Source organism: Tiliqua scincoides, chromosome 2 (assembly GCF_035046505.1).
Source record: "Tiliqua scincoides isolate rTilSci1 chromosome 2, rTilSci1.hap2, whole genome shotgun sequence".
Lineage (NCBI taxonomy): Eukaryota > Metazoa > Chordata > Lepidosauria > Squamata > Scincidae > Tiliqua > Tiliqua scincoides.
The window spans coordinates 47036837-47053465 of NC_089822.1; the positions used below are offsets into that span (position 1 = coordinate 47036837).

General features: G+C 40.8%; 1 protein-coding gene across 2 annotated transcripts in view; it reads right to left on the minus strand.

The window, feature by feature from the left end:
* Positions 1-16629, minus strand: part of EFNA5 (ephrin A5) — a 250262-nt gene that overhangs the window by 12581 nt on the left and 221052 nt on the right. The window contains exons 3-4 of one of the 2 annotated variants that reach the window (XM_066617764.1): positions 2233-2298; positions 1760-1840 (exon numbers count right to left, since the gene is read on the minus strand). In XM_066617764.1, coding sequence (XP_066473861.1) covers positions 1760-1840; positions 2233-2298 — 147 coding nt within the window. The remainder of the gene's footprint in view (positions 1-1759; positions 1841-2232; positions 2299-16629) is intronic. The other variant, XM_066617765.1, reaches the window with a different exon arrangement.

The following is a 16629-nucleotide window of genomic DNA, read 5'->3' on the forward strand; positions in this document are numbered from 1 at the left end:
CTAGTTTGGATTGGGCTGAAAGTTTACTTCAAATTTGGTTTTAACCATGGAGAAGTTGCTTAGCAGGAAAACCCCATGGCTCACTCCATCTCTAGAGACAGGTAGAGTTATAACTTATATCCAAATCAGCCCTCAATGACAAACTCTGCACATATTAATGTAGAGAACAAACAAGCAACTGAAAATTGCTAATTGAAAATAGTTGGTTCATCATTCATTCCTTATAGGGGGAAAGAAACCTCTCTAATTATATACAAGACCATGTTTCTTTTTCACAAACAAGAAATTATGGGGAAAAGTCAGAATAAAATGCCTTTCGCGAAGGACTCTTCTCAAGCATGGCAAAAGACATTTTCCATCACACAAACTTGAATACATATACAAATGATCAAAGTCCCACATAGCCTCACTCTATAATTTTGTATTTGTTGGAGAACACTGAGAATCTCAGTAAAAGCAATAAAATAAAGTAAGGTCAAAGCAGTGCTCACAGACAGCTGTGTCTGTGACAATCATAGTATTTTCACTAGAAAAACAGAACTGGGACAAAATGCCTTGTTCACACCACTTATAAACTCATTATGTTATATTTCAGGCAAAGTTATGCATATTTAAGTCACACTGGTTAAATTGGAGAGAGTTAAGTATGTGCTTAATCCAGTCCTCCAATCAGTGAGAGTCAGTAGTGCTTAACCCTGGCAGGAGATCCTAACTTTGCACAATAACACTTCCAAATATAGTAAGGAGTTTTGTGGTATCATGAAGGCTATTGCATTTATTGTAGCATAAGCTTTGGTGGAACACTTCATCAGATGTACAAAGCAAAACCCTTAGCAAATGATGAAGTGGACTGTAGTTCATGAAAACTTATGCTACTACAGATTTGCTGGACTTTAAGGTGCCACAAGAGCCTTCGGTTGTTTTTGCCTGAAGACATTAACACAGCTATCTACATGACTAATACAGTCTTTTAAAGGGCACACATATCCCATTAAGATCAGCCTCAATGACAATACACTTAATAAGCCATAACTGCAGAGGTTATGACCTGAATTAACAGTGCAGGAGACTCTCATATGTGATACAAGTTTGAAATGTGCAGGAGAAAAGATAATACTTGGCAATAAGCATGTTGCCCACCCCCCACCCCCATTTAAAAATCTAGTTAGATTATGATTTTTATCCACAAGAACTTACTGGACACTTGCTGTAAAATACAGACCAAAAGGTGACATTTTTGGAAAAGCAGTCTTGGCTGCGTTTTAAAAACTGTCTACCAGTCAGGCAAATTTATCATTTAGGAAAATGTCATCTCATCAACTGCGTGAAGTGTGCAGGCCAGGCACTGATTTAAATATTTTTCAAATGCACACAGTAAACATACAAACAGTGATTAAGTATACACAAACATATTTTCTCTCTTAAGCATTTACCTTCCTGAATGGATACTGTGGTGCGGCAACTTACTATAAAAATGGGGTGGGAATGGGGACAGAAGAACTATTAAATTCTTAAAACTGGGATGCCATGTTCGAGTGAATCATTTGTCATGAAAAAGCAGACTTCACCGCCCATCCCTTACATAACGATACTAGCACTAGCAAATGAGATATACTGTAAGCAATATTAGCACTGCAAGAAATGAGTAAAAGCAGTCATTTTACCATGCAAACCATGCAGAGAGAAAGAAGGGGAAGAAAAGCAGTAGCACCAGAGGGATAGAGGCATTTGTTAAAAGAGATTCTCTAAGCATACTAACCTGCTGGTTCTAATGAATTTTCTACTTTGTCGTTAACATCGAAAACACGATCATGAACACCTATAGTTTTCATACAGTTGTCTATAACAAAAATAGAGATAACAGCCAAATATGTTAGTGAGACACCCTTAAATTCCCCATTTTCCTTTTTTTGTTTGTTTGTTTGTTCTATCCGATTTCTATTATATGTATGTATTTATGTCTTAGCCTGTGGCACATTTCCAAATGCCAGGATAATTGTCGTTTTGTACAACAGTCTAAGAAACAACAAGTTAGCAACTGCTATGTACTTAAAACAAATAAGAAAAAGCTTTGTGAAAAATGATAAAAAGATATGGTGAAAACAACAAAAAATGCCGCTGTATAGAACACACAGGATTTAAGAGTAAAAAGAAGATTTTACTGCTGTTTATCAGACCAAACAAAGCATGCACTACGAAGTCACCCTCTAAGGTTAGCACTAAAGAACTTACTTGCAGGTCGTACAAAGACTTTCAGTTTTAGACAGGACCTCCTCCCATTATCAGGAATTGCAGATGCTGTTGGAGGAGGAAAAAAAGTAGTTACTCTTTGGGCTATAGGCATAATGTAGTACACTCTTCTTTTTATAAGATAACACACATTCCCATCATTTAAAGAAAGGAAGAAAGTAAATTATTAAGGATATTCAGAATAGCAAGTAAACTGAAGTTCCAAGATCACACTAAGGAAAAAAAAACCAAGGAAACATTAGTACCAACAGGCAAGGTAGCAGGAAAGGAGCAGGAAACAATTGAACTGACCCGCCAGACGTTAAGAACAGAATTTTGATCCAGGCTGCTCTCTTCCAATCAGATCGTGACCATGAGAAGGGAACTGACCTTTATGAGCTTGCTTCAGGGGCAATTTATATAGCCATACAGTACAACTTCAAGTGAACAGACAACAAGAAAGGGGCTAAGCTGGTAGGCTGGCATATTGAAAATTGACACCTTGCTCCAAAGCAGTTTCTCACTTTTTTTGAACACTGAACCCTCAAACTCATCACCATCAAGAAGGGGAATAAAATTCTGAAGTTATGGTAATGAAATAGGCTTGATAACGTATCTCATATATAAGTATACACAAGTAAGTATACACATACGTGTATATATATATATATATATACACACACTCACACACACACACACACACACACACACATATATATATATACACACATACACACACACGTATGTGTATACACGCACACACACACACACGCACCCACCCCCAACCGTTTTGGGATTCAACATGAGGGTGCAGATGTGACATCTGTTGTGTTATTTTAACAACTAGTGATACGCTGCAGCAAAGTAGTACAGAGAAAGTAAGGGGAAATACCCAAGTGAACAAAGAAGGTGGATATTATGAGAACAGTCTATTCACTTGTTGATGCCATGAGGAAGCCAACTGCATCTATACTGGATCAATGGCTTAGGATTGGGTAGCCCAGGGCTCTGGAAATGAGCTACAGTGGGTCATCGAAGAAAGATGACCCACAGTATTTAAAATTGATTTTTTAAAAAGTTTTTTTAAAAACTCTTGATTAAAAAAAAAAGGATGCAGGATGTCTACAGGCTTGAACTAGAACTCAGTAAGGAAAATGGTATTAGTGGTATGTGTACACAACCACTTACAGCACTAAGCTGCAAGGTAAGTGGGGCTTAGTATTATTAACAGTATTTATATACTGCTTTTCAACAAAAGTTCACAAAGCAGTTTACAATCAAATAAGTAATGGCTCCCTGTCCCAAAAGGGCTCACAATCTAAAAGATGCAAAACACCAGCAGACAGCCACTAGAAAAGACACTGCTGGGGTGAGGAGGGCCAGTTACTCTCCCCCTGCTAAATAAAAGAGGAGCACCCACTAGAAAAAGTGCCTCTTACCCAGTTAGCAAGGCTTACAGGAACTCTGTTAAGAAATACAGCCATGCTGCTTTGTAAATCATTAGCTAATTTAGGGCACAATCCTAAGCCCTTGCGTCAGTGCTTTCCAGCACTGACATAAGGGCAATGCAGCTCTGAAGTAGGGGAACAAATATTCCCTTACTTTGAGGAGGACTCCATGAGTGACACTCAACTGCAGGATGCAGCACATGTCCCATTGGCACCGCTATGCCAGTGCTGGAAAGCACTGACACAAGGGGTTAGGACTGCACCCTTAAGCATATACCAAATTCAACCATGTACAACCAAATTGTTCATTTTGTTTACGAAAAGTGTATTGTTACTTACTGGCAATCCTGGCCCCTGTGCCACCCTGGGCCAGAATGGTAGATTGCCACCCTCCTCCCAAGGAGAATGCTGTCCCCTATGTCCAGGGGCCTTCTGAAGACATTTAACCTTTCTTCCAGTTTTTGGCTTAAAGGCCTTCTAAGGGCTTTAAAACATCACTTTGGGTTTTCACTGAAAACCAATAGTAAGGTTTAAAGGCCCTATGGGGGCCTTAAAAGGCCTTCAGATGGCTGGAGGAGGCTGTGCGCAACCTCCCTGGCCCTCCAAACAAGGTAATGAAGGCAGTAGGGGTGTGAGGGAGGTGCCACTGCCCCGCAGGCAGGGCACCCTGGGACATCTGCTCCTCTGACACCCCCTAAGTACGCCAGTGTTGTTACTTAGAACAGGGGTGTCCAAAGTTTTTGGCAGGAGGGCCACATAACCTCTCTGACACTGTGTCGGGGGCCGGGGGGGGAAAGAATTAATACGTTGCTCTCACGCTGAAAGCAGTTGCATCAGGCCAGTGCGGGCTTCAACAAATCTCCAAAGGGCCAGAGGCTCATTGGAGACTGGGGGCTCCCTGAGGGCCGCATTGAGAGGCCTCGAGGGCCGCAAGTGGCTCCAGGGCCGGGGTTTGGACACCCCTTAGAACATGGTTGAATTCAGTGCATCTGGTTATGTGTGCATGCTGCCTACTTCAGTCTCTTGACTGACTATTCTATTATTCTATTCATTGCATCTTTCAGTAACTAATTTACATATAGGCACAACAATAATCAACTAATATAGATACACATTATCAAACAGCCCAACCCTAACTAAATTCCTGTGTGGCAATGCAGCGGCACTGGTGCAGGCTCTGCTGCATTCTATGGGGAAATTTCAGCTGATGGAGGTCTCCTAAGGGTAACGCGACATTTTTCCTCTTGCTGCTGGGTAAGCCCTAGCAGCTGCTATGAGTGAACTTGGATCTGTGCCAGCGATATTGCAAGTGCAAGTTCGAGTTGATCCACGTTGGTGGATCATGCCCAAGAAGGGGGATAGGATATGGTGTGTGATGACAGTACTGATCCTGCCCTCTCCTGGGTCTGATCCACCTGCCCCCCCCCCGGGGCTTGACCAATCCCCTTTTCTCACTCCATTCCACCCCATCCTTGACCTCCCTCCACACCTGCACTGGACTTACCTGCTCTGCTTTTGCGACAGCGCTCACTGGCAGAGCGTGTAAGGGGCTGGAATCGGGCCAAAAGAATCATAACCAAGCTCCTTCAATCCTGAATTTGCTATTTCCAAGGTATGTTTGCTTATGATTACATTGGAAAAAACAAGGAGGGAACAAGGCATAAAGAAATGGGAAGGAGAGTCAAGTAGAGAAAGCTAGCACATGTTGGGAAGTGTGCAAGACACTATATCCCTTTTTTAATCACAAAGTAAAACCATACAGAAACAATGCCTCTCTGCTCCAGCTAGTACTCACTGACAAGCGGCTAAGAAGTGCTAACAGCTGGTTTGGCTGTAGGCTCTCACTAAATCAAAACTGAAAAAAACACAATCCTTCTACTGACATTTACAGTAACCAGCGTGTTACAGGGCACAGCTCTGTACACTAAGTAAGGGCATCCAGGAAACTGTGTCCTTCCTATAGCCCCCTGTTGAATATACAAATCCTACTAAAGACAGAATACACTTTTTAATAAACAGCAATACTATATCCACAACCTAACAAAAAAGGCACTGTGACACAAGTAAATTGCTTTCCAGTTAGCCTAAGCAAAAATGTGTGTTTGACTATTTCCTGCTCCATCCATCTTATCAATCACACGTAATATATTCAAAGGCACAATGTCAGTTTTACATTTGTACCTTGGAGGCCAATATTTGCTATTATTTGTAAAATAAAGACAACATGGGCATTATGCTATATATACTACCTTGTATGTTTGTTCCTCTGTTAAAGGAGAAAGGTGATCATTTCCATCTGTTCTATTTTTGACAGTAACAAGTTTCACCACAGCTGACAACACTAAATGCATATGCTCTACTGCATGATTAATGCTTCAATGGTAGCTTTGTCCTTGAAAATCATGGGACAGTTCTAATTGTTTGTGTCTACTAATGACAATATTTTTGCATTAATTCATTAATTAATTGATCACTTTTCCAATCTAGGTTTTCCCCTCTAGGACTTCAGTTCTAGTGGCTTCAGATACCAAGGATTCAATTCTGCCACCTCTCTCTCTCACTACTAGGGATGCTCATTCTTGAACAGAGCAATTTCCATCTGTTTTCTTTTTCGCCCTTTTCAAAAAACAGCTTGAAACACAGATCATTTTGACTCAAACACATTAAACAAGAAAAGACTCTAAGCTAGTATCAGCTCTTAGTACTCCAGCTTCTAAAATACTTTCCCAGTTGTAACACTACAAAAATCAGTATCTTGTCAAACAAATTCACTTTTCTTCATCTTAAACCAGAATTCAAAATCTGAGCAAGCACTATTTTTTTCTGGTGAATTCAGTGAAGTCAAAGCACATCACAACCAGTAGATGTTGAACAGTAGATGTGAGAATGATACTCCCTCCCTCCCTACTTAAGCAGAGGTTGAAACTTTATTTAGACTGAGTTACACAGGAAAAAGAAATTCCCCTGTGTGGTAGTCTCAGTTCCTGAGCTGGGAGCCTGAAATACCCAACACCAACCTGACTGGTCATTCTTCTGCTGCCAGCAGTTGCTAGTGCTACCTTACCAAGGCTTTGCTCTATGAAGCCCTTCAGGGGAACAGAAGCATCTTTTTCAGGGTCTCAGCCCCTGAGTCTGGTTCACATTCTGGCAAACTGGTGCACCACCAGAACTTAAAGCAGTATCAACACAGCTTTCCAATTGAAACTGGGTTTATTGCAACTCTGGCAGCAATTTTTCTCTCAAATAATTCAGCGATTCACTGATTCAGCAGTGCTACAGCCCAGTGATTTTAGCTGAGTTTCAGCTTCAGCTCCAGCTTCTGAGACTTCTTAGACTCTAGCAACTTGCCCTTATATATAATTTGGGGCTCCTTAGCTCCTCCTCTTGTTAATTGGCCATTTGGGAAGGAATTTAAAAACAAACTGCTCTTTCCACACTTTTTTTTTTTTAAAAACAAGTGGTTTTAGAGGGAAGCATATAGTATAAGTTCTAAACCACTTCACACAAACAGAAAAGGAGACAGTTGTTAGTCTGCACATGATACCTTGAAATTGTCAAACCTATTCACACATCTTTTGGATGAAATGAATTATTGCTATTGTGTAAATATTTTCAGGCAGAAAAAAAGAAAAGCATTTTCAAAATATTGAAAAATAAGAAATCTTCCAAACAAGCCAGTTTTTTTTACTCAAATTCTCAAAATTCCAAATCTTATAAAAATTCAAAAATTATATACATGTACCACTTAGGTCTGATTTACCCTGAACCTTGTCATGCATGTTGGACACAGAGCAAGTTGTGGTAACTGAAGACTGCAGTTTGTAAAGCGACGACTGCTTGGAGTTGGATTGAGGACATTGGGAGCCCTTCAGGGAGAAAGGCGAATTACAAATCCAATCAATCAATTAATCTATCAGTAGAACTTGGGCGGGAACCCAGTCATCTGCTAAAGGGCTGCAGGGAAAGGATAGGTGGAATCCAAGGTTGAAGAATGAATAGGAATGTTGTCCATCTTCCCCATTTGTAGATAAAGTATCCTTACACTAAGATAACATGCTAGAAAACAGGGATGGGAAAGTCCAGCACAGTATGACTCAAGTTGAGACATGAGTCACCACCCCCTACGAATTGACTCAAAAATGTGTCATAATAGAGGCTGAGTCACCCTTTTGCAACCCAAGAGAACTCAAGTCGTCCTCTTTAAAAAGCCCACTGTGGTTCTATGGAGGGAATGGGGCTGCTGCCGGGCTGTGTGCATGGTTCAGGGTTCCCTTTCAACACTTCCCCACTGTCCCCACCCACCCCAATGTCCAGCAGCAGCACAGAACACACTGACCTCTTCCCCTCCACCATGTGATCCCACTCTGGCCACGATGAAGGAAATCCCCCTCCTTCACTGGCATGGCAGGAAGCAAGGGTGCATCCCAGCTCGGCCAGGTGGGTGGGCGCAGTGCAAGCCAAGAGAGCAAGGAAAAGCCTGCCGCGGCTCTGTGGAGGAAAACAGGAACGCGTCGGGCTGTAGGTGTGTCTCAGCGTTCCCTTTAAACATTCCCCCATGGTCCCCACCTCCAACCTACCCGTCGGGCAGCAATGTGGAATGCACCCACCCCTTTTGCAACAGAAAATGCAGCTGAAAAAATAGCAGGAGGAAGACAAAAAAACTCTGCTACGAGATAGCAGAGATCTCTGCTCGTAATAGAGATTTAGAGAAAAGTGTAGGTGATATAAGTGACTCCCTCACTGTTCCCACTTCCTGCTGCCCCTCTTTCTCCTTGCAAAACCCACTTGTTCCTATGGGAAAAAATGGCTCCTCCTGTCCTCCTCCAGCTCCTGGAGACACTTCTTCCGCCCAATGGATGCAGAGAAGGCTGCTGCAGGTGTCTCGCTGTCTGGGTTGTTTGCAACATCCATCTCAAATAGATACATTTTGCAAAGAAACCAACAGGTGCAGCATCACAAGACCCAGCCAATTTTTTGAAGCACAAACCACAAAAAGTTAACCCTTTTGCTCCACCCTCCATCTCTGAACATAGTGTACCCTGCTAGCTGCTGCTGGAGCTCTTGCGTGCACAAAAACAGGCTTCCTGGATGAACACAAGAAGCTTTTCGTGCTAGACAGAGGTGCACAACCTGTGTCTGTTGGTGTGCAACTCAAGTGGAATGCGAGCCAAGAGTCAGGGGGCTCCTGACTTGAGTGTTTTTCTAAGGGCACAATCCTAACCAGGTCTACCTAGAAGTAGGTTCTATTTTGTTCAATGGGGCTTACTCTCAGGAAAGTGTGGTTAGGATTGCACCCTTAGTCTTCTACGCATGTGACTCACGAGTCCACAAGTCAGTCAAAAATGTGCATTTTCACGACTCTAGTTTGAGTCACCTGACTCAAGTTCCTAACCCTGCTGGAGAATAACTATGAGCAACATGCCTTTTTTGTACTCAGTTTCACCCATGAAATCTTCTAGATCAGTGTTTCTCAAATTGTGGGTCGCGAGCCAATTTCAGGGTCCCCATTCATTTCAATATTTTATTTTTAATATATTAGACTTGATGCTGCCATGGTGTGTGTCTGCATTTGGGGAAATGTTACAGACCTGTACTTTTAACAAACTACTATGTATATTTTTTTAACAATGATAGTAAATGGGACTTACTCCTGGGTAAGTGTGGGTAGGATTGCAGCCTAGGATTCCTAAAAATGTTCCTGCTTGATGATGTCACTTCTGGTCATGACATCACTTCCAGTGGGTCCTGACAGATTCTCATTCTAAAAAAGTGGGTTCCGGTGCTAAATGTGTGAGAACCACTGATCTAGATGGGTTGTGTTCAAATTGTCTCTCTATGCACACATCCTTCTGTCAAAAGTTCCTTCCATTCACGGAGGGAAAACTTTGGATGCAACTAAGAATATTCCTCCAAGGATGATTACTGTAATTTACTCTTAGTGATGAGGCAAGTAAAATTTGTTTTCATTATATAGCTAACCATTGTTGTTGCATTTTCTCTTCCCTGGTTGAGGGCTGCTTTCCTTTGTCTTTCTTTTGCATATCTGCTGCAAACAACTGACAGTACCACACAGTTTAACTTGGATTTCCTTCTCTCTGTTTGGTTGGTGCCTAATGATGGCTCTGACCTAGAAGCACCTGCTTCATCTTAAAATAACCAAGCAGAAATATTAGCTCCATTAGGATGTCTTTCATTGCTAGGAGAGTGAAATCTGAACCATGAGGTTTTTCTCCCCTCCTTGTCATCCTAAAAAATTAGCTGTCTAAAAATTGGAATAGATACCCAGAAGACACAAAAGCCAGTCAAGCAGTCCCAATCTGCAAGATCTGCAGCTTTACAAGCACAAAAAAAAAACAAAAAAAAAAAACAAAAAAAAAACAAGATGAGAACTGAACCAGCCCCATGACAAGTAAGGCAAGTATAAAATTCAAGTGTAGGTAGTGTTTCTGCCTAAGTAAGTTATAAGGACAAGCTCTTTGGGAGAGAAAAAAGTATTTATAGCTATGATTTGCCTTGAGCCATTTCAGGCACAATACGATTTTCATTAGTCAAATCCAAGATCCACATAACCTTATATAACCCTCAAACCTTAATTCTGATAGCCAGCAGCACCAAAATTTCCAATACTTTGTGTCAGCCCTAGAGATTTGGGAAGTTTCATTTTTAAGAACAGCCATCTGCTTCCTCCTTTGTAAAGAAATGAGTTTGTGTGGGAGCATTAAAAATGCAGTTTCCCATTATGTTTGCCACTGGCAATATTTCTCAATTTGCGGGAGTCAAAAGAAAAGATAGCCTATTAGTTGTTAGCAGAGCTGAGCCTTTCCCCTGTAGGGTTTAGTGTGATTTACAGTACAACACAAATGTATGTAGATTAGCCAGGTAAATGCAGTATTAAACATTAATATTCTTCTCACAATGCAAACTGAAAAAAGGTTCACATTTACATAACTGCAACTGAAAAAGTCTGCTAGAATTTAATGAACCAACAAAAATAATGCAATGTGGCAGATATATGTCAGAAAAAAAAAAGAATTAAGTTTATTGGTGGAACTAGTCAACTTCTTTAAAATATTTACCATACTTAATATTTTAAAAAGTTGTTATAAAAGTCAGAACTCAAATTAGGTATTTTATCCACAAAAGAATAATAATTCTTCAGATATTTGTGCGCTTAAAATTTGTGTGCTCTGTGTATTGACTCCATTTACAACACATGAGTGAAATGTCAACCTGCTTTGTGCCTGTCTCATTCTGATTGCTCATGGAAACTTATTCTTGTACATTCATTACTTACTCATTCTGGAGACTTGCTTTATCAAGCATGCATCCAGAGTAAATTGCTTTGCTACATAGCCGTAGGTGACTAAATGCTGGCAACATTTGATCTCACCTAGTCTGCTGTATCTCTACATTAATCATCAACAGGGTCAACCTACCGACAAAGCGGAGGATTTTCATGTCTTGAAGCAAGAGACAGGAGGATGCCAGCTGCAGAAGGTGAAACTCTAACAACTGTTGAGAGAAACTCAAAAACAGTGCTAGAACATCTACCTTGTAAGATTTTACAAAATAAACAGAACTTCAAACACCCAAACACTCACGGGGAAACTGGTGAGACAGAATTCATCATCTTTTACAGGGAATGCTATTGCAGGTGCCAGACAACTGGACACTTTTAAAATGCCAGCTGTCAAACACAGAGGCACTACATGTAAATCTCTATTTCGTAGAGTCCTAGGAAGGTATTAACACCTGGGTAATTCAAATGTGAATTAAGGAAGCGCTTCAATTTTGCAATTGCATAATTCTAAATAACTGCATATGGAAGCAAACAGTGGAATAAGCAAACTTACTCAGGCTACATATACAGCTTGCGTTCTGTAAATATAGATGCATGTCTTGGATCCTACTGAAAATCTGCCTCACAATCCCAAGCTGATTCAAGTGTGTGTGAAAGCATAGTGGAACTCATACAGCTTCTTTCTATTCAATTTGTCAGCCATCAATATTGCAGTAGGAATAGGTAGATTAGAAGCTAGCAGTAGATCCTTAGGTGATTTATAGTAGGTCAGCAAGCGTTTGACATAACCATGATGGGTATCTGATTTTAGAAGTAGGCTACCTCAGAATGCCAGATACAAGGGAGGGCACCAGGATGCAAGTCTCTTGTTGTCTTGTGTGCTCCCAGAGGCATCTGGAGGGCTACTGTGAGATACAGAAAGCTGGACTACATGATCCTTTAGCCTGATCCAGTTCTTCTTATGTTCTTATGACTACCAGTAGTGATATCAAGTAAAATTGCAATCACTTTTTTCCATGGTAGGAACTTGGGTTTATTAGCTTTCCACTCAGTATTAGTATTTCTTACTGCTATAATGCGAGTACAGTTTTTTAGTAGAAACTACAACTCTAAAGTTCTGCACATCCCTGGTCCAGATGTTGCACTTGCTGCAATTTGAATGGACAATTTCCCATCTACTGACTGCATTGTTTAGTATGACTTGAGGCTAGCAAGTTGTGAGTTTTCACCTCTCTACCAACAATGTCAATGAGACAGATCTGAGGTAAAGGAGGTAAAGGAACTGAGGTAAAGGAACTCACAACATGATCACTCAACACATTCAATAGCTTACAATATGGCTAAGAAGGTGATCTCTCTGGTGACTGCAATGCTCTGAGCTGATATACTGGCTTCTGTTGCTATGCAAATTTTTTATCTGAATGGTGAGTAAGAGTTGTAGAAATGTTCAGGACTGAGCAGACACTACTTTTGGATACAGCCTTTTAATCCACATATTTGGGACCCATGGAATCAATTCAGTGTGGGCACAGTAGAGGGCTGGACATGAGCTCCAAACAGGTGTCCTCTGGTTGTGTCCAGGAGCCTTTCTGAGGCGCAAAGAGGCCCACTCTACAGGCCTCAGAACACCTTTGGACAACAACCAGAGAACAAACATCTCACGTTGTGATTGGAAGTCCTATGGATCAGACCAGAGGATTTTATTATCCACAGGTTTTGGCATCTGTGGGGGTCCAGGAGCAGATACCGAGGTCCAACTCTACACTTTTGTGTAGAATGAACACACTCATGGGAAAATCAGGATCACGCTCACCAGTCCCAAGCCCACCTTCAGCATAATTTCCAAGATAGCAGAATGTCCATGCATAGGCTCGGCCTGTGGATCATTCTGCAAAGAGCAGGATTGATAGCATGTAGGCTCTATTACACTAGGACACCAGTAGAGCTGATCCTGCTCTTTCATGTATGCAATTTATACTGAAATAATGCCTGTACAGTTTTAGGGTGTGCATCAAAATTCCATTTTCAACTAGTGTTATTGCTTAATGATTGTGGGCCCAATCCCATCTAACTTTCCAGCACTGATGCAGCTGCAATGCAGACCCAAAGTAAGGGAACAAACATTCCCTTACCTTGAGAAGAACTCCTTGACTGCCCTCCCCGATGCACTACATACCCCGCTGGCATGGCTGTACCAGTGCTAGAAAGTTGGGTAGGGTTGGGCCCTGTGTTGCATACTTTCCAAGGGAAATGTTAAGAATGTCCAGTCTTCAGACTTTTCCAGTAATTCTGACGTCTTGGACTGATTTCAACTCTTGGGATAATGTAAAAGTACTTACCCATTTGTATATTAAGTTTTAAGGTAATATTATAAAAAGTGTCCCACTTTCAGATTCTTCAGGGTAGTGTGGAGTGCATACATACATTTCAGCTTTTAGGTCATGTAAAATTACCAAAATAACTTGGATACTTCCATGCATCAGTGAGTGAATAAAATTCAAGCATGATCATCATCTGAGACCTGCAACCAAAATTTTGGTTGGCAATTTTGAATGAATGCGTGAAATTTGGCTCTTCTCATCAATTCTCACTAATGCATGCCATTAGTGGTCTGATCCATGCCATTCTAAATCTGATCCATGCCATTCTAAATCTCAGTATTTCAAAGCAGCTAATCCACTGCAGGTTAAATACCTGACTGCAAGTTCTATAAATCAAAAGTAGATTTCATATAAAAACTCTTTCAAGCAAGTTTGAAGTATCTATGAGTAAACTGTACACTGCTACTATAATACTAGATCATTCACCCAATATTTTCCTCTATTATAAGATTCAGGACCTAATTCTAACCAACTTTCCAGCACTGATGCAGACTCAATGCAACCTCAATGCATTGTTACCTTGAGGAGGCCACTGTGACTGCACCTTCACCATGGTATGCGGCACACACCCCATTGGCATAGTTGCATTAGCACTGAAAAACTGGATAGGACTGAGTCCTTAGAGTACTCGAGTCCCACATTTTTTCCTCAGGAATGTTCTTTATATACATTAGAGAGTTACTTCATACAGAGACTGTTAGATTACAGATCAGTTGTTGCAACAAGACCAGACGGCTTCTTCAAATTCCAGGACAACTTAAAAAGCAAAACACCATGTATTGCGTCTTGTGAGATGTTGAGCATCACCTAAAGAAAAAATGCCCCCAGAGAGCACTGTGCACCCCAGATAATGAGGTCCAAGCTCAGACATGTGTTGAGATTTCCAGAGTAGTTCAAGAAAGAACAAACCAAAGATGCTTCTTATTGCCTTAAAAAAAAAACACAACCTTTTTTAAGGTAATAAGAAACATCTTTTTTTTAATGCCTTCTTTAAAGCATCAAACATTTTTTGCCTGGACTACGATGGTTGTATTACAGCTTAACCCACCTATTCCCAATCTCCACAAAAAGAGTCATAGTGCTTTAATAAACTGTAGCCCATTGGATAATTCTTACATAAAAAGAGTGTCAGTTGGGCACTATGTCTCTGCTGTGTGAAATAGTTAGCCACTACTTATATTATAAGTATAATACTTATACCCAAATACTATGCTCACTTCCTTCTCCTTTATATATGTGCATGGGGGAGGGCAGATAGTGAAATCCTCCTAAAAATGTGTGCTGATTATCACTGCAAATATGGAAATGCAGACCACTTGCAAGATGTAATGAGTAAAATGTAATGCAAAACAGAGTTACAAGAAAACAAATGCTACAGATACAAAAAATGAATCTGTCCATTCTCTAAGTCCAGCACAGTTCATGTGGTGGTGGTATAGCAAATCCTGTCTTTTCTACTACACCAACAACATCTACTGTAGTTTGAAATGAGTGGTTCACACAAATGATTGCTCATTCGGAGGTTTGGTTTAGTCTAAATGTTTTGTGTCACAAAAGGGAGGAGGTTACATTAATCCACCATAGCATAAATTAAGTGCTAGCCCAAGGAATTTATGACCTAGGACTCTGTTTTCTGCCCTCCTGCAGAACATATCAGTGTAGAACTTGTTATGATGCAAAAGGAAAATCACCTTCTGCTTTCATAGTATATTAATAAAAACATAATAAGTTATTTTACACAATTCAAAGCATGATTTTCCTTAATTTAAAAAAAATGCTCTAACAAGCATTTCTTTTTCTTTTAATTTTCTTCTAATTCAGTACACATTAATTCCAACTAAGCAGCAACTGTTACTCTACACATGCCCGATATCGTCTGATCTTGGAAGCTAAGCAGGGTCAGGCCTGGTTAGTGCTTGGATGGGAGACCACCTGGGAATACTGGGTGCTGTAGGCTTATGCCATAGTCTTTCGAGACGGAAGGTTGCCAACCAATTCCAACTAGGCAAAACTCAGCTAAATATTCTGATGAAAGCATTGTTCTGCTCGTAACTACCGTTAAAAAAAATCAACACTTTTATAGCTCTGCACGAAACAATTACTTAAACAGAAACACTTACAACTCACAAGTATCAACATAAAAGACAGATTATTTAAAAACAAAACACACCCTGATAACAGTCTTAAACTATTTGTATGACTTAAAATATGTTTCTTTTGTCCAAATAACTTATTTCTAAGTGGGGAAGATGAATCATGTCCACAGAGATATGAAGTGCTATCACAGCGAGTCAAACCCTTTCTTTATCACTCAAGTATCCTGTTTTCACCAACCCCAACAACTCCAAGTGGAACAGGAAATTATTGGAGAATCCATCATGTCCCTTGTGAAGAAGTGCAGAAAAACCATGATGTTAATATTAATTTAGGGAGCATCTGTGAACTCCAGAGAAAGAGAAACTGTGAATAATATTCTATGTACATTCAGAGAGTATTTTTTTTTCAAATTATGCAAAAATAATCCTTATGATGCCAGTGGTTCCCAAACCTCTTAGAGGCCCTGGAGGCTGCTGCCTGATTTATAAATGCCAAGGCGTATGGCTATAATGGTGACTGAGTAGCAGTGTCCTCCCACAAGTAGCAGTTTATTTTACCCTTTATGCACTAGTCTAATTTGCCCTGTCAGTTTTGTCAACCACCAAAAATTGGGTCCTGGACCCATTGTTTGGGAATGGCTGGTATAAATAAAGCAAATGTGCATTATGTCTCCGTGGCTGCAACCTAGACACACTTTCCTGGGAGTAAGCCGTGCTGGATTTACTTCTGAGTAGACAGAGATATGCTCTGTATCTGGTTTACCCCATCTGATGAGTCATTTGATCGTTGAGGCCAAAGACACTACCACCCTCCTAAACTTTTGTTTTCCTAGGATAAAAATGTAAACAGGCATTAGAAAATTTACTAGTCCATGATAATGACGCTTTGCCTTCATAAATTCATTTATGAATTACAAAGTACATGATTGTACCTCTGCACAGAACTACACAAGGGACTCCCCTTGATCCTCTACAACAGGGGTGCCCAAACCCCGGCCTTGGGGCCACTTGCGGCCCTTGAGGCCTCTCAATGCGGCCCTCAGGGAGCCCCCAGTCTCCAATGAGCCTCTGGAGATTTGTTGGAGCCCACACTGGCCCGACGCAACTGCTCTCAGTGTGAGAGCAACTGTTTGACATCTTGCATGAGCTGTGGGATGAAGGCTCCCTCCACTGCT